Here is a 19,616-nt window from a genome sequence, read left to right as displayed (position 1 = left end):
CAAATGGAACGGCAAAAGGGGACAGGCTGGTTGTAACCTGACCGCGTGTCTGTAATTTATGGGTCTTTGAGGGACCTCAGATGGGTGGAGTATGTCCAGAAAAAGTTTTTAAAAAATTAAAAAAGCACAATATTTGAAAACTTGTTGTGACCATCTGCGCAGCCCCCCATGTAACGTTACAACGAACTGGTGAATAACACTGAAAGAATAATTACAACAACAACAAAAAAAATCTCTGAATAATTCAGATACTAATTCAATCACTCCTAGATGCACTCAGAGACTCATGCACCCACTCACTCATCCACCTAGACCCTCACGCACCCATTCACCGACCCACTCAGACACTCATGCACCCAATTAGGCCCTCACGCACAGATCTGCTTAGACACTCACGCACCCTCTCACAGACCCACTTAGACCCTCACCCATCCACTCACAGACCCACTCACACACCTACTTACAGACCCAGACACTCATGCACCCAGTCACAGACTCCCTCAGACAGTCATGCATCTGCTCACAGACCCACTCAAAGTCATGAATCCACTCACATCTCTACTCAGAGACTCATGCGCCCACTCAGAGACCCATGTGCCCACTCAGAGACCGACGCACCCACTGACAGACTCGCTGAGGTACTCATGCACACACTTACTGACCCACCCAGACTTAAGCATGTAGGGTTGGGTGGTTGTAGGGGGCCTGGCCACTTATTAAACTGATCCACTTTAGTTGTTTCAGTTCCAGTAATCATCAACTACTCCTCAATTGATTCCAGAGTCTAACCTGAAGGCTCTGAAGTCAGATAAAAAGAAGGCTCTGCTACTGTTTAGTGGAAGACTATATAATTGTAGTATTAGCACGTTGGAACACAGATCGTTCTTGAGTTACATTTTTGGAAGTTGATGCATGAAATGGGATGGAAGAAGTAATCAAAAATTTAAAAAAGTGTTACACTAAAGTAATCCCTCGGTACCTACTTGCGTGCAAATTAAAGTTAAATAAAGACCATTGGGCGGACACTGGGAGCGGTTCTGACTTCCCCAAATAAAAATAGTACAGTTCTTTAAAAGAGGCACATGACCAGGCAAATGATCAAAGAATCATTAGACCTACTGATTATACAAAAGTACTAACAACAACAGTTAAGATGAAAATGTAGACTAGAATTTTTACAATTTGTTTGCTTCTGTTCCAATGTAATCTGGAGGAAGGCAGGTTACAATTTAATTAATTTAGTTAGAAGGTTTTACTCATTACATATTCCCCAAGGGATGACATCATCAGCAGCCAAAGATACTGTGTCCCAATTCCTCATTTACACGTACCTATAAACAATCTTCTCCTCCTTGGATCAAAAGGAAATAACTCCAACCTCTTCACAGGCAAAACACAAGGTGATCAGTCACCATTTCCATAAACAAAAGCACAGAGTTTTCTAAACTAGCTGTATTAACATATGTAATGCCTTTAAGAGGTAAAACTAATCAGATCAGTCAAACATGTCTAGTGACTGTACTGCATTACACTTGTGCCTGGAAACACAAGCAGTAGCTTTGATAGGTAGGTCCAGATGGGCATGTGCTGGATGGCACGGGGTATCCGAACCTTAGTACTACCCAGCAAGTAGTACAAATTTGGGAATTAGTCTGTAAATGAATATCCCTGTAGAGCTACTCTGACAGTTCTGTGGTCTATTTCTGTGTTATTGCTCTCAAGTGTAATCATAGTCTGTACTACGTCACATTTGATATTTTACATATTTTAAGTCTCACCTGCATGCCCTTCAACAAGACACTGTCAGGCTTCCGTATGGCCTTGCCCTCCTCACTGTAAGAACTGATGCAGAGTGAGGAGCTACCTGATGGATGCAGTCACTGGACTTGAAGTTTGCTCTCTGTCAGAATCCCCACAGATACAGATCCTCGTTATGAGAGGATCCACGTGGAAACACCTATGTGTTGGGACAGGAATCACAAGTTTAGCAGAAATTATTGCATCCCTTGAAATATTTTTTTTATGGTGAATATTGACACATCAAATCTTGCAAAATGTACTTGGGTGAAAATACCGGTACATGAATATTTTGAGGTTGAAAGCACCAGAATCGGCTATTCAGTTATCCATTTGAAAGCAGAAATCTTGTAATCACAGTTATTTATGGGCCCTGATACATACCGATCCATATTGTATCTGTTTTTATTGAGTATCCTATAGTTAACTATCTCTGCCTCCAACAGGGCCACTCATAATGAACGCCTCGTGGCTGCTTAAATGACACATATTGATGGTTCTTCGAGTTAAGTCAGAACATGCTAGCTAATGCCTACTATTCGGAAAAGAAAATTAATTTACACACATTGAATATCTGTATTTAATCTTGACATTTGTAGGAGGAGAGGAAAATAAACAAGCAAAAAAAGGTGGAAGCAAGAAGATCAGACACAGCAGAAAATGTGTTTAGGCTCTTTCTGCAGCTCACCGACAAACATATCCTAGATGTTGGCTGGAAACTGCAGGTTTAAATAGTGAATGAGGAAAAGGTCTGCCAGGTAGGACTAATATCTGCGTGCACGGATATAAACCGATTGGCCACTTTACTTCTCCCAAAATACTTTTTCTTTTGCTTGACTATCATTAAGAGTTTCAAGGGAGTCAGCCCACAATTCTTCAGAATGTTAAAAATAGTCACTTCCTGAGTTTCACCAATCACAGTTATCTCCTGGGTATCCACTGTGCTGGCCATGTCTGGGTGGGCTCAGCTTCTCTCTGAGAGCCATCATCGGGGTGCCACTGCCTGCATAAAAAGCAACCTCTGGTTCCCTGGCCCATATTGAAGTTCTGGTGTACCCCTATCCCTTTAGTAGGTTTTATGTAGATTTTAATAAACCTGATAAGTTTTAGCATAGGTTATAAAGTGCCTTAATGCTGGTCTTACTAGAAGGTGTGCAATTTATGAATTTAATAAACAAATATTCTGCTCATTCTGAAACCTAGCCTTCTCCCTCACCTTTGCTCCTCATATAGGCCAGCCTCACTTCTCAATGTAGGGGTGAAGATTTGGGCCAAAGACTGAACTCAGGTCACTGGTTCTCTTGTGCACTCATGCCCAATCAGACGAACCAAGCACATCATCAGGTGGGTCCATAACACTCTGGCACTAGCAGAGAAACTGCTAGGGTCACAGGCTGCCCTCTTCGTGGACTTTCATAAGGCGCTCAACTCCGTGGGGTGGGACAGCCTCTTCTCTCTTCTGACAAGAATGAACTTTGATCCTTACTTCTCAAAACTGGTCCAACTGCTGTACACTGTTCTTAGGGCGTGGGTGAAGATTGGAGGCTCGGTTTCTGACACATTTCACATGAAAGGGGGCACCAGAAAGTGATGCACCTTACCCCCCTTACTTTTTGCCACCGCAATAGAAACTTTGGTGAACTGGCTCAGAATGGACGCTCAAATTAAAAGACTGGAATGGGCCCCTGGCATATCTGACAGAGTGGGGCTACACACGGAGGGAGTCCTTATATTTTTAGATTAGCCTAATCACTCAGGGCTAGGAGCCCTCCAAGGAATCACACATTTTTGGGAACTTTTCTGGATTAGACAATAATAAAGCCAAAACCTCCCATTGAGCCTTCCCCACAACAACTGGAGTGGGCTAGTCACCTGAGGATGCTAGCGAGAGGATTTAAGTGCCGGGGGGTTATGTAAATGGCGACACTCGAATGGCATGGGTGGACAACATTCAGCCACAAGTAGATCGGTTACCTGAAGCCCTGGAGATCTGTTTGATGATCCCCCTTTCCTTTTTGAGACGCTCATCTATCATTAAGATGGTAGACTTCCCTTGCTTGCTATATCAGCTGCAAAACATTCCCTGTGCTATGCATAACTTGTTCTTAACTCGTGCCAATGCCTTCTTGAGGAGGGTTCTTCTGGAACCGAGGTCCACTGCGAACAGCCGTGAAAATGTTTTAAATATACATACGGGGCTGGCTTCCACCGTCGTGATCTCATATTATAGGGCCTCCCAACTGACCATCTTATACGAAAGTTTCATACCTCTAAAAGACTTGGAGTATGACTCAGAAGAAAGGGCAATGCAGGATGCGCAGACCACCCCCCCCCCCCATTTATTTTATTGGAGTTGACCTTCCGGGACCTGCCACCAGCCAGAAGCGAAGCGTTCCAGGTGTCTTTGGCAACCATGAAGTACCTGGGTTGGAAAAGGACACCAGACCACATGTGGTGCAGTCAGTGATTAAGATAGGTTTACGACCTGCAGGGCTTTCGGAGATGAGAACTTACAGGCATCTCCAAGCATGGAAACACTGTGTCAGGGACAGTACTGAAATCCTTCACTCAAGGGCTGGAAAAGCGGATGGACTGATGTATGATCCTGAAGAGGCCCATGCATATTGCCAGGGTATGTACAAGGAAACATGCTAAGATCTGGGAGGAGAGGTGTCAATATAGAGGTATTTTCACTGAACTAAGCGTGGGAAGGAATGTTGAACATGGATGGGGGTACTGCACAGGTGGAGGGGCCGTGGAGAACAAAGGTGGCACCAAGGCCTATTTTATGCATATAGATATATACCGCATGGGCGAAATTCTCACCGCTAATGGAAATATAATTGTCAGTGTACACACCTTTTCTTTCATTTTGAATGGCTAAGCAACTAAAAAACTCAAGAAAATGTTTCATAAAAAAATAAACATGCATCCCTTGTGCCACTGTCCTGTTGCCAAACCCTTCAGGTTTCTCCTTTGTGTTCTACTTTTGGTGTCCTTGCATCTATTTGCTGTTCACGATCTTCAATGAAATCCCTTGCTATTTTGTGGTCATTCAAAGAGTACCATTCTCCCCATGACAGGTCCTGGGTTTCCCACTATGCCCCTTATGTGGGGTGCCTCACTCAGTATGTCATCTTGTTGGTGGACCAGATGCCGGCTTTTAAGGACTCTGGGCATTTGACAATCCTTTGGGACACAATATTTGAGTTTTTGTTGACTACCCCTCCCCCTAAATACACCACACCCTGCCTCCTTCATTATGCCATCTTGTTGGTGCCACTGATGACATTTTTTAGGGACTCTAGGCATTTGACAAATCTTTGGGTCCTTTTATGCCCGGTTTTGTTGCTCCCACCTCCAAATATGCCACATCCTGAACACCCCCAAAACTGCCATCTCCTAGGAGCCGTATATTACTTACTCTTCCTGTGATGCCACAATATGTTCTATCCACTGCTCTGTTACCCAATGAATTTCCTTGGCAACAATTAGTAGACCATTCCCAATTCTTGACCTGTACTTAAGGAAGCAAACATGCTAGAAAATCTCAATTAAAAAGGCCCTAGCAGTGTGTCAATTTTTCTGTTTTTACTAAAAATAAAAGGTAATGGAACCAGGAATGCTATCAAAGATAAAAAATTGTCACAAAGTTGTTATTTTGAACATCTCCTCTTTATTAAATAGGATTTATTAGCAAACATCTCACATCCATAAAACATTTTACTACATTAATGAGAAACATATCCCATTCTCAATAGGAATAGGTACTCACTGAAATAATGGTGACTTGTATCCCAGAGAAGTCTCTGACTCCCTAGTGGGAAGCATATCTGTGCAGCTGTATCGGTCCTTTTACTTTGATATTTTGTACTAGCCAACCCAGAACTGTGATTAGTTCATCATCATTAACTCTAACCAATAACCTCTTCAGCAACTGCATGAACTAGATCCCATCACATCTCAGATATCCAAGAAGCATGCCTTAAACACTGAATCACCCCACTACTTGCATCACGTTGTGCCCAGACTTCCTCTCTCACCTCAATCTGACTGAGTCAGTGTTTGGAAGCAATGTTTAAGCACATTACGTAGGAATGTCCTCATTCACAGAGTTCAATTTTATTTCAATTCACTTGTCAGGAACTTGGTTGCTCCTTCAGGCTGAATAAGCTTAAGAACTTTGGTCTACTATGAGGTGCTTAATATTCTCAAATATTCTTATCAATTGGACAGCTGAACTAAATTAATCCTGGAGCCCCCTGTGGCCAAAATGTGTCAATACTCAAAAGTGAAAATTATTACTGCTTATAAATAAAAAGAACTCCTAGTAAGCACACTTATTTACATTCTCCCTGAACCTCCTATAAGAGAAGGAGAAAAGCGTATATGTTTTGTTTACTAACCCCATGGAACTCAAAGCTACTTACAGCACAGGAAACAGTTGGGAGCACCCTGCCTCGCACTCCAGCATGCACTCAGCCCCACTGCATCATCGTAAATGTAGTACAAGTTTGTTCTTACTTTATTAAGAAGTCTGTAGTTTTCCACCTTTGTAAGTCCAGCTAGTGCTGTATATCCCAGTATGCTGTCAGGTTAATGCAGTTTACTTTAAAGGGAGCATTTAAAAATGCTCCCAAATGCTCCCAGTCATGAATATTCTGCTGCTGTGACTAAATGTTAGTGCATCGCTCACAATGTGGGTGGAGGGGGTAGAGTCCACTTCTAGACGGAGCTCCAGCCTGGGTTTTCCCATCTCACCTAGCCGGATGTGCTTTCTTAGCCCTGCTCTCCTCCCCGTCCTTGTCTGCTGGGATCTTCCACCCTCACAGCTCGTTGGTGGCAGCTCCGGAGGAGACATGGCTGACCTCCTTACCTTGATAGCATTTGGAGATTTGCAGTGACGTTTTGGGCATTTACAATGTTAGAGAAGGTAAAAGCCAGTTTTTCACCCCTGCACGTGCTATATTGCGTTTCAGCTGCAGTCAAACTTTTCTGTGAAAAGGGAAGAACGTCTGTGCTCGATAGGTTTTGAAGATACCACACAAATTCTTTTAATTATATTGTCCAGCAGAGTCCATAAGGCAGAGAAAGAGTACAATAAAAATTTCCACACTCAACTTGAATGTGCCCTCCTTAGTTAGATACACTGTACTCAGCACTCGCATTTTAAATTGTAGGTCAGCATCTCTAGTTAGTGCTCTTGTCATGTTAAATCAAATGTCATTTTTGCTGCATTTATTTCTAACGGGACTACAACGTTTGATCATTTGACACTGGTAGCGCACTTGAGCAGATTAATTTATTTATTCATATTATTTCTTCAGGTTAGTGTGTCTGCCTTAGGTCTAGAGCTCGCCCCCCCACGTCCGCAGCACCAACCTGCTGTCTCCTGCCTCTGACCCCCACCCACGCTGCTGCTAGCGTGTTCGGGGCCCTCCTCCAGCCGCAGGCATCCTCCTGCGCCTCATCCCTGGTGTCTAGTGGGCTCTAGTAAGCTTCACTTGACCCGTGTGCCGCTTTCTGCCGTCCTGTAAGTGTTTTTTGTATATTTTCAGCGCCTTGCCTCCTTGCGCTTCTGCCCCCGTCGTGCCCCTTCTGGTTGTGCCGCTTTCCGCCGTCCTGTAAGTGTTTTTTGTATATTTTCAGCGCCTTGCCTCCTTGCGCTTCTGCCCCCGTTGTGCCCCTCTGACTGCTGTACTCCGATTGTATTTTGTGCCATTAGTGTATTTTTGTGACTGTTTTTCAAATTGTGCCCGACTTTTTTGTGCCTTGTTTTTCTTGTTTTCGCCCCTTGGGCGCTCCCCCTTGCCGATCTCTCCCTGCTGCTGCCTCCCTGCGGCCCCGCCCCCCTCGCGCCCCCATTCGCCTCTCCCTCCCGCCTCCCAGCTGCTCCTCCCTCCCCCCTCCCTTCTTAATGGCTGGCGCTGCGCGTCGCGAGTGAGCGACCTCTGACCTGCCTTAGGTCTAGAGCTCGCCCCCCACGTCCGCAGCACCAACCTGCTGTCTCCTGCCTCTGACCCCCGCCCACGCTGCTGCTAGCATGTTCGAGGCCCTCCTCCACCCGCAGGCATCCTCCTGCGCCTCATTCCTGGTGTCTAGTGGGCTCTAGTAAGCTTCACTTGACCCGTGTGCCGCTTTCCGCCGTCCTGTAAGTGTTTTTTGTATATTTTCAGCGCCTTGCCTCCTTGCGCTTTTGCCCCCGTCGTGCCCCTTCTGATTGTGCCGCTTTCCGCCGTCCTGTAAGTGTTTTTTGTATATTTTCAGCGCCTTGCCTCCTTGCGCTTCTGCCCCCGTTGTGCCCCTCTGACTGCTGTACCCCGATTGTATTTTGTGCCATTAGTGTATTTTTGTGACTTTTTTTCAAATTGTGCCCGACTTTTTTGTGCCTTGTTTTTGCCCCTTGGGCTCTCCCCCTTGCCGATCTCTCCCTGCCGCTGCCTCCCTGCGGCCCCGCCCCCCTCGCGCCCCCATTCGCCGCTCCCTCCCGCCTCCCAGCTGCTCCCCCCTCCCTTCTTAATGGCTGGCGCTGCGCGTCGCGAGTGAGCGACCTCTGACCTGCCTTAGGTCTAGAGCTCGCCCCCCACGTCCGCAGCACCAACCTGCTGTCTCCTGCCTCTGACCCCCGCCCACGCTGCTGCTAGCGTGTTCGAGGCCCTCCTCCACCCGCAGGCATCCTCCTGCGCCTCATCCCTGGTGTCTAGTGGGCTCTAGTAAGCTTCACTTGACCCGTGTGCCGCTTTCCGCCGTCCTGTAAGTGTTTTTTGTATATTTTCAGCGCCTTACCTCCTTGCGCTTCTGCCCCCATCGTGCCCCTTCTGGTTGTGCCGCTTTCCGCCGTCCTGTAAGTGTTTTTTGTATATTTTCAGCGCCTTGCCTCCTTGCGCTTCTGCCCCCCGTCGTGCCCCTTCTGATTGTGCCGCTTTCCGCCGTCCTGTAAGTGTTTTTTGTATATTTTCAGCGCCTTGCCTTCTTGCGCTTCTGCCCCCGTCGTGCCCCTTCTGATTGTGCCGCTTTCCGCCGTCCTGTGTTTTTTGTATATTTTCAGCGCCTTGCCTTCTTGCGCTTCTGCCCCCGTTGTGCCCCTCTGACTGCTGTACCCCGATTGTATTTTGTGCCATTAGTGTATTTTTGTGACTGTTTTTCAAATTGTGCCCGACTTTTTAGTGCCTTGTTTTTCTTGTTTTTGCCCCTTGGGCGCTCCCCCTTGCCGATCTCTCCCTGCCGCTTTCTCCCTGCGCCCCCGCCCCCCTCGCGCCCCCATTCGCCGCTCTCTCCCACCTCCCGCCTCCCAGCTGCTCCTCCCTCCCCCCTCCCTTCTTAATGGCTGGCGCTGCGCATCGCGAGTGAGCGACCTCTGACCTGCCTTAGGTCTAGAGCTCGCCCCCCACGTCCGCAGCACCAACCTGCTGTCTCCTGCCTCTGACCCCCGCCCACGCTGCTGCTAGCGTGTTCGAGGCCCTCCTCCACCCGCAGGCATCCTCCTGCGCCTCATCCCTGGTGTCTAGTGGGCTAGCCCGTCTGCGCCTGGACCGCGCCCAGCGCCACCCCCCCTGGTCCTCGCGCCCCCGCGCCCCCATGCCTTCGTTACTCGGCCAGCAATCTCCTTGCCTTCAACCCTGGCCCCTCCACAGAGTGCTTCCAGGCCAGCCCGAAGCACACCAAAGGACCTTTTTCCTGCCGCACCTGCAACTTCACCTGCAACTGAACAACGAAGCCAGCAACAACCAACACAAACCACCTGCACTGCATCCTCCTCAACACACGCTCCGCACGAAAGCACGCCATCGAACTCTGGGACCTGCTCGACAGCACCGCCCCAGACGTAGCCTTCTTGACCGAAACCTGGTGGAACGACTCCTCGGCCCCTGACATCGCCATCGCCATCCCTGACGGCTACAAGATCACCAGAAGAGATCACACCAACGGAATCGGCGGAGGAATAGCCATCGCCCACAAAGCTACCCTCAAGATCAATACCCACACGGACGACACCCTCAAAACAGCCGAACACCTCCACTTCCAGATTCACTCGGACCCAAACACTACCCTCAGAGGAACCCTCATATACCGTCCTCCAGGACCAAGAGCCCTATTCAGCGACACCGTCTCCGACCTCGCAAGCACCCACGCCCCCACCTCTTCAGACTACATCCTCCTGGGAGACCTAAACTTCCACCTGGAGAACAACAATGACGTCAACACCGCATCACTGACCACCAACCTCTCCAACCTCGGACTCCGTCAACTGGTCAACACTCCCACCCACATCGCCGGCCACACCCTTGACCCACTCTTCACTTCAAGCAACCACATCTCTTTCAGCCACACCTCCGAACTCCACTGGACCAACCATCACTGCGTCCATTTCTCCTTCAAGAAAAACACCGAACACCACTGCACCCCTCTGCCGGCTCACCGCCACTGGGGAAAAGTCACCGAAGACCAACTCACCAAAAACCCACCACCCGACCCCACCGACCCGGACTCCGCCGCCATCAACCTCCAACAATGGATCCTCAACTGCGCCAACATCCTAGCCCCACTCAAGAGACCCACCGCCAACCAAGAAAAGAAAAAAACAGCCTGGTTCACAGACGAACTAACCACCTCCAAACGCACCTGCCAGTAACTTAAGAAAAAATGGATCGTTGAGCGCACACCCGAGAACCTTGCTACCCTCAAGGAAGCCAACCGTAAACACCACCAACTGATCCGACTCGCCAAGCGCTCCCACTTCACAGAACGCCTTAACAACAACGCTCACGACTGCAAGGAACTCTTCAGCATCGTTAAGGAACTCTCCAACCCCAACGACATCCCTCCATCCCAGAAACTCTGCGACGATCTCTCCACCTTCTTCTACCAGAAAATCGCAGCCATCCACGACAGCTTCAACACCTCACCTCCGCCAGACCCCATCCCCAACAACTCCTCCCACGCCGACCACATCACCACCTGGACCCAAGTAGACGACGCCAAAACCCTAAAAACCATGAACTCCATCCACTCAGGATCTCCCTCTGACCCCTGGCCACATCACGTTTTCAACAAAGCCGACGTCGCCATCGCCCCCATACTCCGCAAGATCATCAACCTTTCCTTCAACACCGCCACCTTCCCGGACAGCTGGAAGCACGCAGAAATCCAACCTCTCCTCAAGAAACCTAAGGCTGACCTCAACGATCTCAAAAACTTCCGACCAATCTCCCTCCTCCCTTTCCCAGCGAAAGTCATCGAGAAGATCGTCAACACACAGCTTGCCCACTACCTTGAAGACAACTCCATCCTAGACCCCTCCCAATCCGGGTTCAGACGAAACCACAGCAGAGACTGCACTCCTCGCCGCCACAGATGACATCATACTACAAATGGACAACGGCGAAACCTCAGCCCTGATCCTCTTAGACCTATCAGCCGCCATCGATACAGTCTGCCACCGCACCCTACTAACCCGTCTACACGAAGCCGGCATCCAAGAAAAAGCCCTCAACTGGATCTCCTCCTTTCTCTCCGGCAGAACCCAGAGGGTCCGACTCTCACCTTTCCACTCCAAAGCCACCAACCTCATCTGCGGCGTCCCCCAAGGCTCCTAACTAAGCCCAACGCTATTCAACGTCTACATGGCCCCCCTCGCACAACTGGCCCGCCAGCACAACCTCAGCATCCTCTCCTACGCCGAGGACACCCAGCTCGCCCTCTCCCTGACCAAAGATCCTCACACCGCCAAAGCCAACCTTCACGAGGGACTGAAATCCATCGCCGAATGGATGAGCAACAGCCGCCTAAAACTTAACTCCGACAAGACGGAAGTCCTCATCCTCGGGCGCACCCCCTCGGCCTGGAACGACTCGTGGTGGCCCACCGCCCTGGGCCCTCCACCCACCCCAGCCAACCACGCACGAAATCTCAGCTTCATCCTCGACTCCGCCCTCACCATGTCCAAACAGGTCAACGCAGTCTCATCCTCCTGTTTTAACACCCTCCGTATGCTCTGCAGGATCTTCAAGTGGATTCCAACAGGAACCAGAAAGACGGTAACCCAAGCCCTCGTCAGTAGCAGACTCGACTACGGCAAAGCACTCTACACAGGCATCCCAACAAAAGACATCAAACGACTCCAACGCATCCAGAACGCATCCGCCCGCCTGATCCTCAACATACCCCGCTGATGTCACATCTCCCCTCGGACAAGAGAATCACCTTTAAACTCCTCACCCACGCACACAAGGCTCTACACGACACCGGACCCACCTACCTGAACACCAGACTCAACTTCTAAGTTCCCTCACGTCAACTACGCTCTGCCAACCTTGCCCTCGCCATCGTCCCTCGAATCCAGCGCAAGACCTCTGGCGGCAGATCCTTCTCCTACCTCGCCGCCAAGACCTGGAACGCACTCCCAACCTCACTACGCCAGACCCAGGACCTCCTCACCTTCAGGAGACTCCTCAAGACATGGCTCTTCGAACGATAGCAGCACCACCACCCTCCCCCCCCCCCAGCGCCTCGAAACCCTAACGGGTACATAGTGCGCTTTATAAATTATTGATTGATTTTAGGTAAAGGGTGCACCTACTGATCTGGAGTGCTTCACTGATGCTGATTAGTCAAGCTCTGGTACTAGTACAGATACTGAAGATTAACAAATGGGGTCCAGTTATAAATACAATGATGATGGCAACCAACTATGGGTATACTGAAATTCTTATATGCATAGCTGGTTTATGAATTGGTAACATTACATTACTACTATATGTCGAGGACCACTGTGATGCTCCGCTGGATCAGCCAATGTAGATATATATCTTTTCAACTGTGCAAGTATTACCCCTGAGAGATGGGTATCTGAGGGGTTTCATATGCTTTGCACTATCCCTTTTGGCAGTCCACGGGTAACAGGAGGATGGAGAGTGAGTGACTATTATTCTGTCCAGATGTCACAAGCAAACAAGCAGACCCAGCTTGACAGGAGGGGCCAGGGGTTAGAAGGGCTGCAGTGAAGCGCTGTTTCTCTGTTACGAGATGCCTGCAAGATGCACTCCTAAACCCCACTCCCCAACCCGCCAGCCTCCTCCCAAAAAGTAAGAGTGTGAGTGAGTGTGTGTGTGTGTGTGCAAAAAGTACTGACTATTCGAGTGTTGCTCTTTTTTTGTGCCCAGTTCACAGAGGTCGGAAACAAAGGGATGAAGATGTCATTCGGTGCCCTATTGCTTTCAAGACAATGTATACCTGGAGGCACACTTTACCTTTAAAATGTTTTCTTATTTCTGGCTATTGGTTCTCTTAAAAATCCTCTTTACATATCACAGCTGGGGTTTTGCATACATCATTACCCCTGCATGTTTGCTACTAACTTTCATGGTGCTAATGGAGACACAATTTTCTTTCTGAACATGTTTCAATTTCATTTTTTTTTTTTATCCTTTAGTGAGCTTTGAAAATATTTGTGCGTGGATGGATTAGAGTGTTTGGTGCAACCAGTGTAGCTGTTAGAGGTCGGACTGTTTTAACTGTTCTTAATCATTTTAGTGGCAGTGCTTTATTCAAAATAGTAAACTAAGCTATTGAGAGCAGAGGGACACTATTGCTTGTACTGGAGTAGCTGACTAGTATATGAACATGTTGAAGTTGCTCTTCACATATGTACAATGAGTAATTTGATGTTTTTTGCCTTTGATTTTTATTCGTTCAAGGTTCCCCTGTGCAACAAATCGATTTAGCGTTGCTTCACAGCACACAGTTCGCTTCCTATTTGCACCAAACAGTGCGAAGGATTTGAGGGGCGGAGTCTTGCATTACTTTGCTTTACAAATAGTGACCCCATAATGGTCTGTCAAGAGGGCAGCTTGTGGACGTGACATTCTACTGAGCAAATTTACCGGAGCACAAATCCACTCCACACAATTCCAATACAACTCACATAATTCTACTCCACTCCTTTACCCGTGGTAAAGGACATGGTCATTTACAACACCAATAGATCTAACTCTCGCAAATGCGAAACCTATTGCACTGCAAATCTTTGTTGTAAATCCCGATGACATCTCCATCTTTGGATACCTTCTGGGCACCCGCCTGATTTTCCACTTCGTTTGCGGTTTCCCTACATATACAACAATGTACTAGCCGTCTAATAAATGTGGCACTAAAACTCAAAACAAACACAAAGGAACATTTACAATGGCTTATTCTAAACGAACGGCTGTGAAGCAGGATTGAGCAAACAAAGCATTACGTTATTTATTTTCATTAGAAGCCTCGTACAAGATGTATGAGTGGGTGAAATCTATTTCACATCAGCACAGTTACAATGTGTCCATCTATACTTTTATGAAAGTCTCTCCTTTCCCTGGCATTTTATTTGAGCTTGTGCCTGGCATTTCTATTGGGACCCTTTAGCATAAGATCCAATTATGCTAAACTTTCAATGAATTCTAGTATTTACTTAATGTTACCAAAAGTATGCCCCACCTCCCCCACCCCAAATTGCAACCCAATGGCTTCTGTATACCAGGTCATCCCATGGTCACTGCCCCTATTCGGTCCTCGGATGCTCAACTCGTCGTCATTGCATATGCTCCCACCTATTGTCACCCCAGTGCCACGAAAGCGTGCTAACCTCTGTGTAGTCATTACATTGACATCCCCAGACACATCACTCAAGCTCCCTTCCAAGAGACCCGTCATATGTGACACTCCTGTGTGAAGGTTTCATCAAGTCCCATAGCTAAAGCCAACAACGTTTTGTTTATGCTGCTATTATTATGTCTATACTTATTGGTAAAAGCTAAACTGCAGGTGGTTAGCAGACGTGGTAACACATGGGAAGCGGCCATTTGGCAACTATGCCCCCATATCATCTCTTACGTGCACGCCCATACCAGCACCATCTTGTCAGACCTCCACGTGAACCCATCCTCCGAAATTTGTCATGGTCTAACCAGCCCCCGCAATCACCACAGTATGGTCCTGCCACGATATCCAGCATGGTCTAACACAGCCCCCTCCCATGTATTTGGCCCTTACGTGTTGTCCTGGTTGAAGTTTGCGAAAAGCAGCTGTCCGTTGCCGGCCTCGCCGCTCTGACTGGCCAGGTTCATGGCTGCAGACGATCTCACAGCCCTCCCCTGTCTCCTTGGGGCTCAGCGGGCCTCTAGGGGCCTCCACATTTCTCCAGAACCCGGTTGTTTACGCTCGGTCACTCAGACACTTCAGCATTAGGGCTGCACAGGCGCACAACCCACTTCCACAAAACTTCGTCACCTGTGCGCCTGCGCAGTCGCAGAATGGGCGAACCAAGCAAAACCCTGTTGATTAAGGCAAGAGTTTACGGAACTCAGAGCTCACTGTGAACAGAAGATAGCGGCCATCTTGAAACGGAGGCTCTTGATGTTGCTAATATTCATACACCGCTAGCAGCACTACAGACAATTTATGAGATGCATAAATAGTTCCAAGATTTATTTTTTCTAAAACGAAAAAGGTTATATACTATGCGTTATTCTAAATTTAGAAGCTTACTTTTCTGTTTTTGTTTTTCATTTTAGGTATTTTATTATCAGGTATTTAATTAAAATTATAAATACTTGATAGCCCTCTACATCTGTTGGTCTGTTGTTGTGCCATTTACATTTTCGTGCGTTCACTGCTGAATGGTGATCCTTAGCCAACTTCACTGGGAATAACAGCGTTCTTCCCCTTCACACGGGGCATATTTGCACGCAAAATAGTTCCCCTTTACTGTGAGTGGAGTATCATTTTAAGGTGGACTTTTGACAACAAAAAATATTTGGGCTTTCCATTTTAATATTAGTAAGCTCCGAGAAAGTTGTTTTACAAAAAACAAGGCAAAGCAAACACTGGCAAAGCCAAAAGGCTGGCAGCCAATGCCGGAGTCGAGTTCACTAACTCTAATAACAGTCCAGTTGCGGAAGGAAAATGGAGAGTGCGCTGATCTTTCCGATGGTTTCCACTGATGACTGGCATATTTTGTTACAAGAAATGATAAACGTTCAAAATGTAATAATACTTATAAATTCAATGTACCTTTAGGTTTAACGTCTATTTTCATATTTGATTAAGTGGAACGTACCGGCATTTGTGATTTGAGATTATTGAACTACCCTAGTTTACATAGCTGCCAAATTATCAGTATGCTTATTTGATACATTTCCATCCTTTCAGTGTTCCTATTTGTAACTAACATTTCATTACCATGTATGTGACACTTTAAGTGCTACTTTATCATGAGTGAAAAGAGCAGTTATATTTATGTAATCATAGTTCACATTTTAAACTTTTCTGTGCGATGCAAAAGTCTGGAAACTGTCTTAAAACCGGTTGAATGCTCATGAGTAACTTGAAGTAATCATACAAGGTAAATAACCTAATTCCATGTTTTAAGTGAGTCATCCTCAAATCAATTGTGACATCATAACAAATTTAAGGTCACTGCTATCTTGTAGCCACAACAGTTATGAGTAAATGGGATGACACAAAGAGCTTGGCACTGTGACCATCAGCAGTATAAACATTAGTTTGAGTAGGCAGCATTTGTTTACCCAATAGACTGTGAGGAAGGAACTCAAGTAAGGATGTAACACAATAATGCTACGTTGACACTAGGGGCATCATTATGACATTGGCGGTAAGTACCACCTACTGCCGCAGCGACGGCCGCCAAAAGACTGTTGCCGCGGCTAAAAGCCATCTGTCTAATAATGACCACAGCTGGATTTCCACCACAAGAAGGGCAGAAATCCGGCTGTGGCCATGCTAGTAGATGGCGTTAAGGTGGCGCTGCTACCACCAGCAGCGCCACACCAGTAGACCGCCGCCAGATGAATTATGAAAAATAATATGGCCGGGCGGTGTTCTGCTGGCTGTAGCAGCCCCCCGTCCCGTCCCCTGCCAGAAGACCCCCTGGATCCAGGTAAGTCAGGTTTTCGACAGGGGTGTTTTGTGTGTGTCTGGGGGGGGGTGCATGGGTGTGTGCGTGAATGAGTGTGTATCCATATGTCAGAGAATGGGTGTAAGTATTGATATGTGAATGTGGTGTGGTTGTGTGCATGAATGGATGTATGCGTGTATGCCTGTGTGAGTGAGGGTGTGTATGCGTGGTGCGTGCCTGCATGTGTGTGTGTAGGGGGTGGGGGATTGGAAGGGGGCATGGATGGAGTGGGGGCGTCAGGGGAGTTGTTGAGGGGAGAGGGCCTCCTATCAGTGACAGGGAAGGGCCTATCACTATGGTTTTCATGGCGTTATGAACACCATGAAAACCATGGCGGTAGGCAGCGTCAAAATGCCTGAGGTAGTACAATAGCGGCCACCGGGGCTGGAGATTCTTATCTCCAGCCTGGCGGCTGCTACCGCCATGTCAGTCGGAGTGGTATATTGGCAGGTTGGCTTCAGCCAACCCTCCAATGTCATAATGTCACAGTATGTCCCGCCAGTCTGTTGGCGGTACGACCACCACATTACCACCGACCGCCGGGGTCATAATGACCCCCTAAGTAACAGCATAATTATGTCCCATGTCTACTATGCTATAAGTATGCAATTTGAGGTACCTGTAATAACTGTTTTATAAAAGTAGTAGCCCATTGCTTGATTGACTGTTAAATATCTTTATTGTATGCAGTTAATTAAAACAATTACAATAATGTAAAAAAAGAAGGCAATAGAAAAACAAATCAACTATTATAAAATTTCTGATTAAAACATGGTGCTTTCTCCAGTACACATTGGAAAGGTAAAATAGAGACAGGCGTTTTGTTACATCAAAGTTCAAGTGCGATGTGTAAGTTAACAGCAATAATGTGCATATGTAACATACTAACAGTATGAAACATCAAATCAAAACAAGTCGCTTTCTCCAAGTTTGTGCCTTGCTGAAATAAACGGAGACAATCATGTTGTTGCAATAGCAGTCAACTATCATATTTAACAGGCAACATCAAAGTGTGTGCGCAGAAGTAAAAATAACAGCACTGAATTACATTTCAAAGTAGCCATTGCAATTGAAAGCATGCTGTGTATTTTAAAAATGTAAAATAAAGAAAAAAGCCCTACCAGTTAAAGTAGCACTTGTCAGTGGATAGCGCACATTGACAAGGCTAACATGAGGAAAATAACAGTATATCAATGCATAAGCTCTGTTCATCTGAACTAAAAATGTGTGACTTATGGTAAGCTTGTAAGGGCTGTCCACTCACATTCATCTGATTCTGAGGTCGGTAACTCAATTATTAAATAATTACAGGTTCTAAAGTGCTTATGCAATTGTTAAGAAATTGCAGTTTGAGCACTAATGAGGGGGTGTGTCTGCACATGTTGCATGGAGCACTGAACGGACCTGGTCATACTGGTTTTCCAAGTAACCTAGAGGGTTCAAAAAGCATTCCCCAGTGGTGATTTAACAATAAACTGAGCAACATTTTGGCATGAGTGCCCAAAGGAGTTTTGATGCGGTTGCTGTTAATAGATAATAGTGGGGAAGTCAGAACAGATGTGCCGTTCAGTGATTGACTTCAGAGGAATCAATGATCATGTGAACATTCCACTCGGGGTTGCCAATGGAGAGCCGAAGCAACGCAGTCTGTCGTGTGCTTAAGAGACTAACTTGGTCAGTTGAATGTTTAAACAGGTGTTGTCTGGATTAAGCAAGGCAATTATAGCTTGCCTGCAGGTAAGACCTCCCAATGTGTTCCATTCATGCTTTAACAGAATTTTCAGTTCGACCAGCAGTGCAGAGCATAAGCACACAACATGTTCTAAGGATTCCTCGCACTGCCTGCATCCCCTGCAAACTGTAGTTTCCTGTGGTCGAAGCCAACTAGAGAGGTGCTGCGGAAATGGCCACTCTCCCGGCCTCAAAGCCATTAATTTTGCCTTTAGTTGATTAGAATATGTGCTAGCTAAGTAAGGAGCTGGTGATCCAGGTTGATAGCTGTTGATTACGTTTGGCCAATGCAGTCCTATCCAAATGGAATGACCAAATATCGATGAATTTTTGAATACCAAACTTGAAGGCATGTTGACTCAAGTTACTATCCCAGCGGTCTCTTGCGTCTAAGAGCTGCAGGCAGTTCCCTAAAAACCGATGATGCGCTCGACTGGGTCCACTGTAATTAATTTCAGCCCATAACAGTGCATCTACGCGATCGCACATGGCCGCACACAGCTTATGGAACAGTTTAAGATAGGTGCAAGCGCTTACTACCTGCTTATGAAGTAGGCCCAGTTACAACCTTTTCTGGGAGCAGACGAGGACCTTGGCAAGTGAAGAACACTTTTATATATTCTTGTGATGTGTTTGTTGAGTTTGCAGCTATGTTTTCATAGTAATATTTCGCTACCATATGACAATCTCAGTGACGTTCTGGCCCTCATCACTTCCAGTAATGGGGATAAGGTTGGATGTGAAAGGGACTTCAAGAGTTTTGACAGTGCCATCTGCAATGTCCGAGCTTTGGCTTCTAGTCCCTTCCGATGTGCTCAAATGAGTCCCTGGCATCTATTAACACACCCAAGTACTTAAACGTATCAACCATAGTGACTTTGTTGCTGTTGTAAAACCAGCCTCCTCCGCAATGTTTTTTCCTTGCTAATGTAACCACCTTAGTTTTCTTCCGGTTTAACTCAAAGTTGTTGGTGGCTGTGTAGGTTTGTAATTGTTTCATCAAACTTTGTAACCCAGTATGTGCAAAACTGAACAGAATCAGGTCATCAGCTTATAGCAGGTTGCTGATCCTTTCACCACCTAGCTTTGGAGGATGGCTGTTGACTGAGTCAAAGGATTGCAATAGGTCGGCAAC

General features: G+C 46.9%; 1 protein-coding gene across 4 annotated transcripts in view; it reads right to left on the bottom strand.

The window, feature by feature from the left end:
- WIPI2 (WD repeat domain, phosphoinositide interacting 2) overlaps positions 1-15,065 on the bottom strand; it is a 182,895-nt gene extending 167,830 nt beyond the window's left edge. For 3 of the 4 annotated variants that reach the window (XR_011199056.1, XM_069209979.1, XM_069209980.1), the window contains exon 1: positions 14,827-15,065. Coding sequence is in view for 2 of the 4 variants with exons in the window: in XM_069209979.1 (XP_069066080.1) it covers positions 14,827-14,900 (74 nt within the window). In the remaining 2 variants the exon portion in view is untranslated. Of the gene's footprint in view, positions 1-1,778; positions 1,958-14,826 lie in introns of all 4 variants that reach the window. The other variant, XM_069209981.1, reaches the window with a different exon arrangement.
- Between the last annotated feature and the right edge of the window lie 4,551 nt (positions 15,066-19,616).

The sequence above is a fragment of the Pleurodeles waltl genome, chromosome 10, assembly GCF_031143425.1.
Source record: "Pleurodeles waltl isolate 20211129_DDA chromosome 10, aPleWal1.hap1.20221129, whole genome shotgun sequence".
In the NCBI taxonomy this organism is placed as follows: Eukaryota; Metazoa; Chordata; class Amphibia; order Caudata; family Salamandridae; genus Pleurodeles; species Pleurodeles waltl.
The sequence above is the reverse complement of the archived record's forward strand: the minus strand, read 5'-3'. Positions and strand labels throughout refer to the sequence as shown.